The sequence below is a fragment of the Conger conger genome, chromosome 4 (genome assembly GCF_963514075.1).
Source record: "Conger conger chromosome 4, fConCon1.1, whole genome shotgun sequence".
NCBI lineage: Eukaryota > Metazoa > Chordata > Actinopteri > Anguilliformes > Congridae > Conger > Conger conger.
In genome coordinates, this window is record NC_083763.1 from 32587064 (window position 1) to 32603081 (window position 16018).

General features: G+C 42.0%; 1 protein-coding gene across 12 annotated transcripts in view; it reads left to right on the forward strand.

The window, feature by feature from the left end:
- LOC133126246 (disco-interacting protein 2 homolog C) overlaps positions 1-16018 on the forward strand; it is a 166015-nt gene that overhangs the window by 131991 nt on the left and 18006 nt on the right. For 7 of the 12 annotated variants that reach the window (XM_061238246.1, XM_061238249.1, XM_061238251.1 and 4 more), the window contains exons 24-32: positions 1938-2047; positions 6404-6484; positions 7014-7137; positions 7956-8077; positions 8533-8644; positions 9419-9528; positions 11997-12127; positions 13912-14080; positions 15643-15813. In XM_061238246.1, the coding sequence (XP_061094230.1) occupies positions 1938-2047; positions 6404-6484; positions 7014-7137; positions 7956-8077; positions 8533-8644; positions 9419-9528; positions 11997-12127; positions 13912-14080; positions 15643-15813 (1130 nt within the window). The remainder of the gene's footprint in view (positions 1-1937; positions 2048-6403; positions 6485-7013; positions 7138-7955; positions 8078-8532; positions 8645-9418; positions 9529-11996; positions 12128-13911; positions 14081-15642; positions 15814-16018) is intronic. The other 5 variants (XM_061238248.1, XM_061238250.1, XM_061238253.1 and 2 more) reach the window with 1 other exon arrangement.

The window sequence follows — 16018 nt, forward strand, 5'->3', positions numbered from 1 at the left end:
AATCTGCATCAGAGAACAGGCTGGTGGTGGGATGTCAGGTTGGATGTTCAATTTAATGATTGCTATTAGTTGGTGGAAATTTTCTGCTTTCTCACATGGAACATGGGACTTTGCCATATTCTTTATCTGGCAGTGCTGGTTGTTTCTCTTGTTCATACAACCAAGGAATATCCATTATGTTGACAGGTTGATAACATTTTATAGCTTTTGCTTATGATAGAACCAGTACTTATGATAGTACCAGTGAGCCAAGTGGCTGTCGAATACTGAAATAGACCTGATGATGGAAATGCGTCAGAAGCATACCCAGAAAAACCTTTCTGTTGCCCATGGCTTAATGCTTAATGCTGCATGCATTCATGGCATTTGCTTGGCTTCAGTAGTAATAAGATGACAGGGCTTTTCCTGGCTCAAGATAAGGCAGCAGTGGTACTTTAATCGTGATCATGAGATCAAATTTACCTGATCTTTTTCGTAATGTGAACTATACTTTTTAACAGTGAATAATGATCTGATGATCACTACTGTCTTTTTACCTGCCCTCCTGGCAAATTCTTTCTAAATTGATTATTACACAGGCCATGTCTGCGAAGTTGAAAGTGGATTCTGCATTTTTTTATGCAGGAAAAAAGCAAAATGCAGAGGGAAGAATACATACAGTGCAATCTTTAAACACAGATAATCCATGGTCATTATTGGAATATTACAATAGGCGATGAACCAAACAATCGAACAGAAAGCACTTAATTTGAATAAAAAGCCAAAAATTAGCTTGCACAACATGAGTAAATTAAAACCGAAATCACTGCCGAGGATTTTTTTATATTATTAGCCTGTGTGCCAAAAATTCATTTTGATCAGAACACCTAAACATTATTTGTATCTCATAAGGACTCCTTGCCCGGACAGCTTCATGGGGACTAGCCCTAGCTTTCCTTCATGGGGAAAGCTGGTGCACACGGGGACAGAAATTTGATTCAGGCGGCCAACAGAGAATTCCCTATGCCCTGGCTGTGGGCTGAGCCATGTTTTGTGGAATTGCTGAAGACATTTTTATTTCAATTGTCAGTGAGATGAGTATTAGTGATATTCTTTTTGCCAGAAATGTTCAGCAGGCTGAATTTAGTAGGGTAGCCATCAAGTCCTTGGGCTTTTCCTTTCTTTCATTTGTTTAATTTATTTTCTTTTTCTTTTATTTGTTTCATCTGCTTTCCAATGGTTTTAGAGAAAACTGCTTTATTTTCTTGGACAGTCCATCTACTGCCATACCAGAACTAAAAAAACTGAGCATTTTTCTTTTTCTTCTACACAATGGGTTTGGGTGTGTCATTCTCATTCTTGGAATGTGACTGGAGAAAACAAGCACTTGCAGACTTTCTGTCAGAACAAACTACTGTTTGTGGTACTACCTTAGTTTGTCGTAGTACTGTATTCATGATTTCACCATATGCAATGATTGAATGCATAGTTTTCTGAAAATTATTAGCATATTTCCCATGTTTTCATGTCACAATATTTTCTAGGTATTTGCGTGCGCATGTGTTTGGTTGTGTTTGTTCATGTGTACTGTTCTGTAATTACTACTGTAGCTCTATTCACCGACAAGTTTCCAGCTCTCATTATACCTTAGACCCTGAGAACAAATGGGAGCCAAACATGTCTGATCGAAACCAAATTAGCTGAGAACAATTTGGCTAAATTAGTTTAATGAGGTAGTTTATTCCTGGACTTAAATGAATGCCTGCAGCCCTCCAGGACTCAGGGCAGAGTAGACCTGTCACCTATTGTGACAGCTGAGGTTTGCTGAGGGTTTCCCGGGTGGTGTGTGATGTTTGTCTGCTCTGTCTCTGAGAATGACCCCGTTGGTGTGGTGTGTCTCGTTTCTGAGAACGACGCTGTCAGTGTGGTGTGTGATATTTTTCTACTCTGTTTCTCAGAAATTGGCCCTGCCTCTGTGATGGTGGGGAACCTGGTTTCGGGGAAGAGGATTGCCCAGGCCAGTGGTCGGGACCTGGGCCAGATCGAAGACAATGACCAGGCAAGAATGGTGTGTGTGTGGCACCATGGGCCTCATTTTCATCATTCCCTGACCACCTCCACCTCTCTCTCTCTCTCTCTCTCTCTCTCTCTCTCTCTCTCTCTCTCTCCCCCCCCCCACTGTGGTTGGCTCCATAATAGACATTTTAGTCACCCTTTTCATTGCAACTGTTTCAACGCGGTAAAAATACGTCAGTACTTTTTCTTCACCCACAAGAAAATGTTGTTGCAATGTGTTTTCTCTGTTTTTGAGAATAACCTTGTTGATTTGGTATGTGACGTTTGTCTACTCTGTCTCTGAGAATGACTGATGACAAATACTGATCCAAATACAAATAGTGGCCTTTCTGAACACCCCTAGTGCCCATATAAGGGCGGAAAACCTCAATTCTACTGTTTCAAAAATGCTTTTCACAAGCCCATGTTAAGTCAGTGGGTGATATCACAGTCACGTGGTCCATATTTTTCTATGCTCTGTGGTGCAAACACACAGATCCATCCACACAAGCACAGTTGGAAGTGTGAAGCTGGGTCCTCTCATCAGAAATGACAGCGGTTCCTAGGTTTTATTTTGACTGTGTCCCTCTTACCTGTATAGCTTCTCTTCTGTGTTCAGTCCAGGTTTTAATTTTGCTATTCCTAAGCAGTCACATGTAGCAGTGTAGACACTGTAGTGTGAAGAGGGTGGAGAATGCATTCTAAAACAGCTAATTTCTTTTTTGAGCCAAACAGCTGTCAGTAATTTACCCCAGCGTCATTCAAAGCTCTGTCCATAAATCTCTTTATCACAGACAGGCAAATACACAGAATTAACTGGTTAACAAACACTCAAATGGACAGACATGATTAAGAAAACATACAGATAGACTGAGTAGGCATGAAATAACTCTTTATTTTGAACATTTGGTTCTTACTGAACAAAATTTGAATGGACTACGTCCAACGAATGGCAGACTTAAAACGTCGCAAATCCTATTCTGTATGTACAGATCCATTAGAGAGCTGGCAATTTCTGCATGGGCTTGGGTAAAAGCATCCTGGCAGCTCCTCACTGTTCACTCAGCTCTGTAACATGAGATGCAATTCCTTTAGAATTCCAGCCCCCTTAACTATCAATCTGAAAGACAAAAATGTACAAAAATATATTACAATCTGAGACATTTATTTCAAAGCAAATGTTTGCTTGCTTTATCTGTTTAGTGAGTTTATCCAGATTCAAAATGCTTCCTTTTCTGGCATTCATAAAATTATATTTTATGTTTGTATATGAAGAGCAATGTCATGTCCTTCATGTCCTGTTCTTCACCATATCACTCCATCACCTCATTCTGTGTCATCGGCCCTTCAGGTGAGTGGACTGCCATGAATGATGATGATGATGATGATGATGATGATGATGATGATGATGGTGGTGATGATAAGGATACAGTGGCGTGCAAAAATTCTGTAAGCCTGTTACAATGAATCTGTATGTGATCGAAAGCAAACCTGAACTCTAAATGGTATTGTTAATCATGAGACCTTTCTGCAAATCTTAAAGCAAGATTGCCTTTTATTTTCTTTTTTTTTAAATTTTGTTTATAAATTATTTTTTTAAAAAGGAAAAGGGCCCTGTGCAACAGTTTATGAACCCTTTTGGATTGAGTCAGGTAAGTCACTCCATGCCTTCTAAATTATCTAACTCCAGTGGCTGTTCTGTCTGGTGTTAACAACCATGGGTTCCTCTAAACAGTTGTCCACAGATTTCTGAATGCTACAAACACTCTCAATGTTTCAAACTACCTATTTCTACTGTCAGAAACATTATTAGAAAATTGAACATAAATGGAACAGTTGAAGTCAAAGACGGGAAGACCAAGAAAGTGGAAGACCAAGAAAGATTTCAGATAGAATGGCCCCAAAATAAGCCTCTGAAGTATGCAATAGAAAACACTGAGAAGCCTGAAGCCTTTTGGAACTTTGCTTTGGACTGACAAAACCAAAATTGAACTTTTTGGCCAGAAAAAAGGGTGAAAAATGTGTAGAGAAGAACACCTTGCCAACTGTGAAGCATGGAGGTGGATCCATTATGCTTTGGGGTTGTGCGGCACCTGGGGGCACAGGAAATATTGTGCGAGTGGAAGGAAGAATGGATTCCACCAAATATCAAGAAATTCTACAGGCTTATGTTCAAAGCTCAGTCCAGACATTGAAGTTGAAGAGAGGTTGGGTATTCCAGCAAGGTAATAATCCAAAGCATACCTCAAAATTAGTAACTGATGAAGCTTTTGGAATAGCCACCAAAGTCACCAGACTTTGATATTATTGAAAATCTGTGGATAAATCTTAAACATGTCATACATGCAAGGAGGCCAAATAATATTTCTGAGCTACAGGTGTTCTGCCAGGAAGAATGGTGAAAAATTCCAAAAGTCTTTACAAGCTGTTATAGTTGCCCGAGAAGGAGTTACAAAGTACTAACTGACAGGGTTCCCAAACCTTTGCACAGGGCCTTTTTTCTTTTTTGTATTATTTTGAAACTGTAAAAAAAAAGGAATATTGCTTTCTATATTAATTGTAAAAGGCTTTTGACCAGGTGTGCCCAAATTGTGGCACACTACTGTATAGTGGGGATGCTAATTAATGCAAATGGGGATGACACATATGTGGAAGATTCTTATTGCGCAAGAGCTGAATAACATTGGGAACTGAAAATCTGCAACTCATGCAATACATTAAAATATACATCTGTTTGTTGCCTCCAGAATGCAGTGCGCATTCATGAGCAAAATGGAAATGAAATAACTTTGGAATTATAAGGCTCTATCTGCGTTCTGAGTAGTTTTGAGATATTGAGCTTCAAAGCTTTCACATCCTAACACAGCAAAACTGAAAAGCTGGGCAGTTCTTCATAGATCACAACAGATTACCTAAAAGTACTCTGAATGTAGAATATCAAAATCCTGTCAAAATCGGATCTGCAGGACCCACGGCCATGTCTTGAAAACCTACTCGGGGAGGGCAGAGGGAAGTCCTCAGCTGGTCCTCTAATGTCATTTGTGAGCAGAGGGGATCGTATTTAGTGAGGCCTAATGGGATTGGCGTGACCAAAGGCCCATTTGCATGTTGTCAAAACAATGTCACGTCCAGGCCTCACTCTCAGGGAGACACCGCACATCACACACATGTGCCTGCAAGGGTACATATCCAACTCACAGGGGACTTAAAATGCCAGGGCTTTGGATGTTCTTTGAGCAAACGAACACATTAGACATGGAGGATATCTAAAACCTGCCACGTAGTGAGGCTTCATAATCCTCATAGAAACCAGACCTGGGTGAAATACGTAATTGTTTTGGATTCCGATACTTTTCTACGCTTTACTGAGCTTGTCTGGTGTATTTGAACATATGAAATACTCTCAGAAAGTGCAAACCCCACCTTCTGGTCCTCTAGATGATTTGGCAATCATAATGCAGCACTTCTAACACACAGAAAAGTATTTCTATCTAAAACAATTCCATCTTTGACCCAGGTCTGGTAGGAATGCATCCCATTACTCTGCAACTCTGGATTTTCTGTGAGCAAGCATTTCTTTTAAATTCAGAGAACAAAAATATAAGAACTGATTCCAATGCCTCCCAAACCCAGAACACCTGTAAAACATATATTTTATCCTCTGCTGCAAGATATCAGGAGCGTCTGACATCATTGCTGGCACTTACCTAGAAACGGAGACACAGATATGGATCATTAACATGTCAATCCTCCGGTCAGCCAGGAGTCTGCTGGCACAAATTGACAACCAGAAAAAACTCCCACAGCTTTTCTTCATGTTTCGTAATCTATTCTTTTTTTTTTTTTTAAGAATAAGCAAATTCAGTCAGTTTTTAATCCATGTAGTGCTTTTAATCCGGAAATTAACAAACAAGCAAACAAAGTAGAAAAAGAATAGGGAAAGTTAAAGGGCAAATGTGTTTACTTTTGGTCATTTGGTGTGGTCTATGTATAAAAATGGTTGGAACTCTGACACAGCTCACCCAATGTTGATGTTAATGCCCTCAAATTAAAGCTGACAGCACTTTAAACACTTTGTTTCATTTCAAAGTACTGAGCTGAAAGAACAGAAATTGTACCACTGTCCAAATATTAAGGACCTCACTGTACGTAATTGTTTTGGATTCAAATACTTTACTGTGTTTTACTGAGCTTGTATTGAAACCTATAAAATACTTCCACCTACCTTCTGGTTCCTTCTGCTAGCTCAACTGCACCAGGCAAGATCAATCGATCTTGTATTTGACCCAGGCTTGACTGAGATACCTCTAAGGACAGCTCCCACATGGTTATATTACACCATCTTTACTGTCCTCTTTGTTGTTTTCAGTTCCTCTTCTTGTCAGAGGTTCTGCAGTGGAGGTCCCAGACTACTCCAGACCACGTCCTGTACACACTTCTCAGCTCACGGGTAAGACCCACCTTTTCACAGATCTAACTTAAATACTATTGTGTTCTTCTATGTGGTCCTAGTTGTAAGATCCGGTCCAACTTGCAGGGTACCCTGCTTGTTGGCATGTTGTAATACCCTGGGACAATAGAAAGTTAGCATCTTGTGATATTCTAAGAATTCAAGGGACAATAGCAATGTTCTGTGTTATGCGCTATATGAATGCAGGGGGTGATGGCATGTTATCAGGTTCCATATGAATGCAGGGAGCGATAGCATGTTATCAGGTCCCATATGAATGCAGGGAGCGATAGCATGTTATCAGGTTCCATATGAATGCAGGGAGCGATAGCATGTTATCAGGTTCCATATGAATGCAGGGAGCGATAGCATGTTATCATGTTCTATATGAATGCAGGGAGTGATCGCATGTTATCATGCTCTATTTGAATGCTGTGGGCGATTAATCATTAACTAGATCTGGCCCTGGTTATAATTCTGTATGAACTCAGGGGGTAATGATTTATGTTGTACATGTTTGTGAATGCAGGGGGCGATAGCCAGCTCTTTGACCTGCCTCCAGCTACACAAGCGGGCAGAGAAGATTGCGGTCATGCTGGTGGAACGGGGCCATCTGCAGGAAGGAGATCACGTTGCACTCGTCTATCCCCCAGGTGGGTCACTCCCACATCATCACTAACCAATCACTGTGCATTAACCATTGCGAACTATCAACACATTCTGCAAGGATGTGATTTATTAAATGTAGGATATGCCTTTAACTGTCCTTGTTATGTTAAATTGTTTAAGCTTGTTTATACTTTGTTTATACTTCTGGAACAGTTATGCAATTTAATTTCAGTGGCTGCTGAACTGATTGCATGTAAGAATAACAGCAACAGGTCATAAACTATTTCAACCAGTAACCTTTATTTATTTTTCAAGATGCTTTCTCTTCACCAGTTAAATCTGTTTGATGTTAACTTGTGTTTCCAAGTCATCAAATGTAATGAAAATGAGCTCAGCCAAACTCGTTTCCCAAATTTACACAATTTTAATGTTTCCAGCAAGCATTTCAAAAGCATCTGAAATATTTCATATACATATTTTTAAGGCAAAGCAGACAGAGCTGTGCACATTGGCATTCAAGATGCCCTTTAAAAGATGCCCTTTCTTCTTGATTCTAAAACCTAGGAACGTTGTATGAACATGACGTATACTTTAACTAAGGACTAGTATCTGTACTTGCATAGGAGATGCATTTTGGAACCCCAGCAGGCAAGCGTATGCATAGAGATCACTAGAAAGGAGGTTCTTCCGACCTACGTATGTCAATGGTTTCTGTAGATCTTAGGAGTGTTATCTTGTCAGATAGGACATCACACCTCTAATACTGGATGTTTGTATTACCATATGAGAACGGTAAAAGGTAACTTTTTCCCTTTTGTTGTTGGTGTGGGTGAGGACTGTGTTTTTTTTTTTTTCGGAACAGGGGTGGATCTGATTGCGGCATTTTATGGCTGCCTGTATGCCGGTTGTGTACCCATCACCGTCCGCCCACCGCACCCCCAGAACATTGCCACCACCCTGCCCACCGTCAAGATGATCGTGGAGGTAAAGTGACATAAAGAGATTGTTTTAATGACAGTCATTAAAACAGTATGTTCTTGGTGAAACCACACAAACATCTTGTTATGATATGGGAGCTTTATTAAGAATTGCACTGGCTATTGGGATTGGGTGTATTGATGTGCTGTGGCATTGGGCCTGATTTTGAGTAGAGCTATTCATTAATGTGGAGGTCGAAAAACAGAAAAACTGCATTTGACGTGGAGAATGTTAGAAGTGCTGCATTATGATTGTCAAATTCTAATGAATCCCCCCCGCCTCCCCAGTCAAACTGATTACATTTATTGGTGATGAAGTGTGAGCGTATGTGCGTGCGTGTGTCTACTTGTTCAACTGTATGTCGCTCTGGATAAGAGCGTCTGCCAAATACCAATAATGTAATGTAATGTATTTTTTATGCATGTTTGGGTCAGTGTGCTGTGTTTCTGTGTTTTGTGCAGGTGAGTCGCTCGGCCTGTGTGATGACTACACAGATGATCTGTAAGCTGCTGAGGTCAAAAGAAGCGCTGGCTGCTGTGGACATCAGGACATGGCCCCCGGTGCTGGACACAGGTGAGCTCCCCACGTCCAGAGCCACGTACAATAAAATACAAAACCATAACGAGGGACAAGTGCGCTGAAAACCCTAGAGGGAAATTCCTAACCAGTTCCTAGTGGTAGAAGTAACCACATACCTAACAGCGTTAACCTTAGAAGATTAATCCGATGACAATCTGACCAAGAAGCAGCAATAAAACACTTTTGGCAAATATAACACTGAGAATAATAAAACGATTATACCCAATTATGATAATTACAATAGACAGCATACATGGCTAATTAGAAATTACAAGAAGGTCCTGTAGGGAGGGGAGGGGAAAGATGCAGCATGAAAAGGTGTGTCTTCAGTCAGCGCTTGAAGGTGTTCAGAGCTTTTCAAGTAAAAGCCACATCCTGCTATCATTCCATAGAGCCTAATCTCAGTTTACTCAGTCTGTACAGGCTTTTCAGGGTCATGTCTGTGAAAGCGAGGGCCGCTCAAAATGGTAAATGGTAAATGTCTGCATTTATATAGCTTCATTCGCCACACACCAACGGCGATTGGTTGCCATGCAAGGCACCAACCGTCAGGAGCATTTGGGGGTTAGCTGTCTTGCTAAGGGACACTTCAACACACCCTGGGCAGGATCGAACCGGCAACCCTCCGACTGCCAGACTGCTCTTACGCCCTGTTTGCGTGTTTGTGTGTCTCCTTACAGACAGTGAGGACAGTCTTTTTAAGGCATCTCTATGAAAGGGAGGATCATTCTGGTTTATGCTGTACAGTATGTGCATCTCCTTCCTCAGATGATTTGCCAAAGAAGAGGCCAACTCAGCTGTACAAGCCGTCCAACCCTGACACTCTAGCCTACCTGGACTTCAGTGTGTCCACCACCGGCATGCTCGCAGGAGTCAAGGTGTGTTCATCCAGCACTTTACTCTCACACACACAGCCTCTCACACACACAGCCGCTCACGCACACAGCCGCTCTCACACACACAGCCGCTCACACACACAGCCTCTCACACACACAGCCTCTCACACACACAGCCTCTCACACACACAGCCGCTCACACACACAGCCGCTCACACACACAGCCTCTCACACACAGCCTCTCACACACACAGCCTCTCACACACACAGCCTCTCACACACACAGCCGCTCACACACACAGCCGCTCACACACACAGCCGCTCACACACACAGCCGGTCACACACACACACACATACATAGACACACATGCGCACACACGCACATGCACAGACGCATGCGTGCACATACATACAGCCACTCGTACACAAACAGTACATACATCCACACACATGCACGCTCACGCACACACATACATAGACACACGCGCAGACACACAAATGCATGCGAACAAACACATAGTTGCAACTACAAGTGGTGTTTAGCATTTCCATCTCTAAAAGGGCAAAACATTTCTTTTTTTTAAGTTATAAAAATAGAGGGTGTCTGTATTGCTGTCACACTTCTATGTTTCCATGCAGGTTTTTCTTTCCACAGAGTTGTTAAGCTACAAGAATTACCCACACACATATGCGCACACACAGACATGGTGTGGTTAATCTTGAAAAACATAAATCTAAAGGTTATCTTATGCATGCAATTGATCATAGTTTCACTGGTAAAGGTAATAAGACAAAATCTTTGAATCTTTAGCCTCATGTTAATTGAAAAATGCTGAGGCAGAGCCTTTCTGAATGTCATTGCAAAAATTAATGAATGAAAGGGCGAACCTGTAAAACATTTCCTTCCCCTGCAGCCGTTGGAGGGCTGGTATCACACTGGAGAGTTTAGTCGCATACAATTCCCTTTGTAAGCAAATATTCAAGAAGTATCTTGAGTTACACGCCTCCCTGGTGGCTGTAACATGAAGCAGAAGCCCAAGGAGACTGTGAATTAGTGCAGAGCACATTGTGTACAACATGACAGTGGAAACGAACAGCGAAAACCAAGATCTGGCTTTAGGTACTTCAAAACCCAGCAAAAAAGATCATTAGATGACATCTTCATTATGTCATCAAGTGGAAGAAAGAAATTCTGTGCCTCCATAAACTCCCTTAGCCGAAGGGCTTAAAATGGCTGTTCTGTGAGTTCTGTAATTATGCACTTGAAAATATCTGTTGGCTGGATATGGTGCATTCTGAATGAATTTTATGCGTTCTTGTTCATGAGGGGTGGAGGTCTCACATGGCCTTCAGATTAATCATTTATGTTCCATTACTTTAGAGCTGTGTGCGGGTACATTTTGTCTGCTCGCAACATTGTGCATGTTATGCCATTTTTAATTATGTTTCTGAATTAGTTTTGTAATGTTGAAATGTGAGTTTGCCTTGTAGCCTCAGAAAAGCATAAGAACCACTGAACAGATGCTGCTTGCTTATCAGGGAAAAGATGAGTGGTGTCCATTCTGTGAGCAATGGTGCTTTGTTCTTAAACTCAGCTTTGTTGTTGTTCACAAGTGTTTTTTGAAATCTAAAATGTCGCCACAAACATCCATGTAATCATTGAAATTAAGAGTATTCCTTGGTGGGCTGAGCAAGGGTTTCTGTGTAGGTGAGGTGCATCTAGAAGGTATGTTTGCTTGAGCAACAGTAGTAACTGTCAGCAGTTCTGCAGACAGAAACTCCTTGTTAATGAGACGTCAGAGAAGAATGGCCAGACTGGTCAAAGCGGACAGGAAGGTGACAGTAACGCAAATAACCACATATTACAACAGTGGTATGCAGAAACGCATCTCTGAACACATTACGCATCATAAATAAGTGGATCAGCTACAGTAGTAGAATAAATACCTAATAAAGTGTTCGGTGAGTGTATGTGGATAAAGTAGCCTAGGCTAATTAAGTGTGCCTTTAAAATGATATTGCTTTTTCTACCGCTAACTGTTTCGCATCCCAAAAAAAAATAGCCAATGTTAAGTCTCCCATCAATGTAGCCAGTATCCAAAAGGAAAGTGAGAAAGGAAACCGTGTTTAGAATGACTTTTTCCAGACAAAAAAAAGCCACAATTAGTTTACCGCTATTGGCTCCACCATCCTCAAATGTGGATGTCAGATGACGTCGACAATAATCGTATGGTGGAATCCCTGCTCTTAATGTAGAATGCTTGGATCTTATCTCACAGTGTGACAGCAATGAGAGACGGGATATTGTCGGGCTACTTCGCACAATGTAACATGTAACAATTGTAAAAGACAGCTGATACCGACAGTGTACAGCTAGGAAGTCATGAGAGAATATCAGTGGTTATGAAATTAAGGATGACTGAAAACTGGTGATTATTAAAATTAAAATGGGGGAAAAAAAAGTTTTTAAAACAATGACCGGATCTTCTATGTTCTCTCTCTCCATCAGATGTCTCACAACGCCACTAGTGCCTTCTGCCGTTCAATCAAGCTGCAGTGCGAGCTCTACCCCTCCCGCGAGGTGGCCATTTGTCTGGACCCCTACTGCGGCCTGGGCTTTGTGCTTTGGTGCCTTTGCAGGTGAGTGCATTGTGTCACATAGTCTGGTAAACTGAAAGCAGTGCAGTCTATAAACATGTTTCAGCAGGCCTATTACAAATTGTCTTTTTTTCTTTTTCAAAATAATCAGTTGTCTACTTCAGGTGTACAGTGCCCTCCATATTGTTTGACCCATTATTCCTCTAGTTTTTCGATCACCTTTGGAAAATATTATTGCTGTTTATCAACATGTGGACCAAAGTTGTGCCCATGAAAGTCAAAGAATAAATTATGAGAATAAAGCAACATGAATAAAGTGGTTAGATTCATTGGCTAAACCTTAGGCTAACCAAAACCAACTGTTTGGAACATAATTAAGAAGAGAGCGAGCACTGGTGAGCTGACTTATCGCAAAGGGGCTGGAAGGCCAAGGAAGATTACAGACAAATTTTCTCCATAAGAAAGAAAAATCCTGAAACACCTGTCCGACAGATCATAAGCACTCTTCAGGAGGAGTCATGTGGATTTGTCAATGACCACTGTCTGCAAGATGCAAACCACTGGTTAGCCACAAAAAAATAGGGTGGCCAGGTTACAGGTTGCAAAGAAGTACTTAAAAGAGCCACCACAGTTCTGGAAAAAGGTTTTGTGGAAAGATGAGATGAAAATTAACATGAGATTAGAACAGATTTAACATCAGATTGATGGCAAGAGCAAAGGAAGAGAGAAAAGAGGAGAGGAGAACACAGTGATGGGGGTGTTTGGCCTGGGCATGTATGGCTGCTGAAGGTATTGACTCACTTCTATTCATTGATGATAAAACTACTGAAGTGTATATGAATTCTGAAGTGAATAGATACATCCTATCTGCTCAACTTCAAGGGAATGCCTCAAATGTCATTGGTCGGCCGTTCATTCTACAGCAAGGCAATGATCCCAAACATATTGCTAAAGCAACAAAGGAGTTTTTCAAAGCTAAAAGATGGTCAATTCCTGAGTGGCCAAGTAAATCATTCGATCTGAACCCAATTGAGCATGCTTTTCATATGGTGAAGAAAAAACTTAGAGACTAGCCCCTGAAACAAGTATGAGCTAAAGATGGCTGCAATGCAGGCCTGGCAGAGCATCACCAGAGAATTCTTAATTCATCACCAGACTTAATTCTTGTGTTGTATTTGTCCCTTTCCCTAACAGTTTTCAAACACAGATATAAGTCCCTGTTGTTAGTAGTTTCAACATGTTATTTTCAACTTGCAAGCATTTAGTTATTTTTGTTTCTCCAATGTACTGATTCTTCTTTGTTTTGTGTCAAACTTTCTCTTATATCTCTTTTTTTTTCAACAGATTTCATGCTTTTTTCTTTTTATTTTATACATAATTTCCTTTTATTTGGTCTTCTATTGTAATGTCTCACTTTGTATTCTTAAATTTAAATAATGTATATACTTTTAGGTGAGGTTCTAGCATAAGCCCCCTAGGTTTTCCAAACCTGTCCTGCACATTGCTTAAATATTTGTTCTGTAAAACTGTCCTCAGCTGTACATTTGTGTAAAAGATTTAAATAACATGCATTCATACCACGTGGATTAGAAGCAGTGGGTTTCAGTCGGCTCTCTATTTTTCTGGATTTTTTTCACCACCCCAGTATGGGCAGGAAACTTTCTCTTTTCCCTTTTGTTTGCTCATTCACTAGCTACAATATGAATATGCAATAGAACAGTGTCTGGCTTCTGGAGCACAGTGTAATCTGACCTCTGTCTTCCAATTGAAAAGTCTATACCTGCAGCAAGAGTGTGTTCCTTGACCCCTCTCTCCCTCTTGTAAAGTGTGTACTCAGGGCACCAGTCCATCCTGATTCCGCCCTCGGAGCTGGAGGTCAACCCAGCGTTGTGGCTGCTGGCTGTCAGTCAGTACAGGGTGCGGGACACCTTCTGCTCCTACTCCGTCATGGAGCTCTGCACCAAGGGTCTGGGTCTGCAGACCGAATCACTCAAGGTAGAGGAATGCTTTGTACCTACACAACCCTAAGTCCTTTCATTTACATTATTGGCATTTGGCATTGGCACTTATCCAGAGCGACGTACAGTTGATTAGACTAAGCAGGAGACAATCCTCCCTTGGAGCAAGGCAGGGTTAAGGGCTGTGCGGACCTTATTGTGGCTACACCAGGATTAGAACCTCTGACCTTGCGTGTCCCAGTCATTTACCTTAACCACTACGCTACAGGCCGCCCTTCTATACCCTTCTGACTTCATCCTACATTCCCTAGCCAAAACTAACCCTCACCCCTTTAACTACACCGCCAAGTCCTTCAACCTACACACCCAAACTCCTTTAACCTACACACCCTAAATTCCTTAACTATACCTTTCTACAAGTTGCATCGTCTTGATGCTCCAGGCAATGATTCCGAGGCGATCACCCTGCCGAGTCCCTCCTCCCCCCTCGGAGTGGTGAGCCAATTATGCCACTCCACGTGTGCTGGCCAAACTGAAGCCTGCTTCAAGGGCAGATGCCTTAGCCACCTGCCAACGCAACACCTAAACTCATTTAACATACATTGTACTACCCTTAAGTCCTTTAACTGCACCCACAAGTCCTTTATCCTACACATCCAAACTCCTTTAACCTCCACGCCATAACTCCTTGCATCTACACCAGCCTAACCTATACCCACAATGATCCTTTAACCTACTCCCTATAACACCTAACATACACCCACAACGGTCCTTTAACCTATACCCACAAACTTTCTGCACCTACAAAGATCAGCATGCAGCAACTCCAGCAAAATAAATGCGCTATGAAGGCAACTAAATTGTTGCACAATTTTGTTTATGCCTTTGCAGAAATCTCAGAAAGATACAGATTACACTCCATGCTCTGCAGCTACATTTGCATATTGTCTCCCATTCCTCTGCCCTTTGCTTTGTTTGCAGCTGAAGGTGAAACAGTGTTGTGGGGACAGCCCTTGCAGATGGATCCACAGCGTTTCCATCTGTGTATCTGAGATTTCTGTACACAGGAATGCCTGGACAGATGCACTAACAGGGAGCCTAGCAATTTCAGTGACCCTAATTAAAATCAAAGCAGCTTCTGTCACTCTCCTATTTCTGATTCAAAAGACTTGATAATTTCAATGTCTTTAATAGGCAGAGTTTGTTTTTCATATGTAGTCACCAAAGTTTTACCTATGGAGATATTTTATGACCACTGAAGCTATCAATTTTTGGCCCCATAGTTGCAAATCTCCATTCTAGACGTTGGGCAACGAGCCTAGATGAGCTGTATCATCACTGTCATCGTCATTCTTATGTTCATTTGTTCGGTTCCACTTTGGCTGACAGACGCGGTCGGCTAACTTGGTAAACATGAGTAATGGTCAGTGTGTAGATCTACAGGACACTTATGTTGTGGGCCACTATAAATCGTGGGAGCAGAGCTACTGTCCTAATTCCAATTGGTTCTGTTGACAGGGCATGCGGAGAAGTGCGAGCAAAGTTTTGGGACGAGCTGCTATGTTTCTGTGCTGGTGCTGAGTTCTCTCTCTCCCTCAGGCCCGTGGCCTGGATCTGTCCCGGGTCAGGACCTGCGTGGTGGTGGCGGAGGAGCGCCCCCGGATAGCGCTCACTCAGTCTTTTGCCAAGCTCTTCAAGGACCTGGGCCTCCACCCCCGGGCCGTCAGCACCTCCTTCGGCTGCAGGGTCAACCTGGCTATCTGTCTGCAGGTCAGTCCCCCTGCTGTGTGTCTGCCTGCGTGCATGCGTGTTTGTATTGTATGAAGGTGTATGTGTCCGCGCGCATGCGTGTGTGTGTTAGATGGTGTTTCACAGCTGGGAGTGTATTTTTTGAAGCAGTTTGTGGGGTTGCCACATCTATAGCAACACCCCCCCCCTGCAGTGTGTTTCTCAGGAAAATCCAACAGCCAGGCCA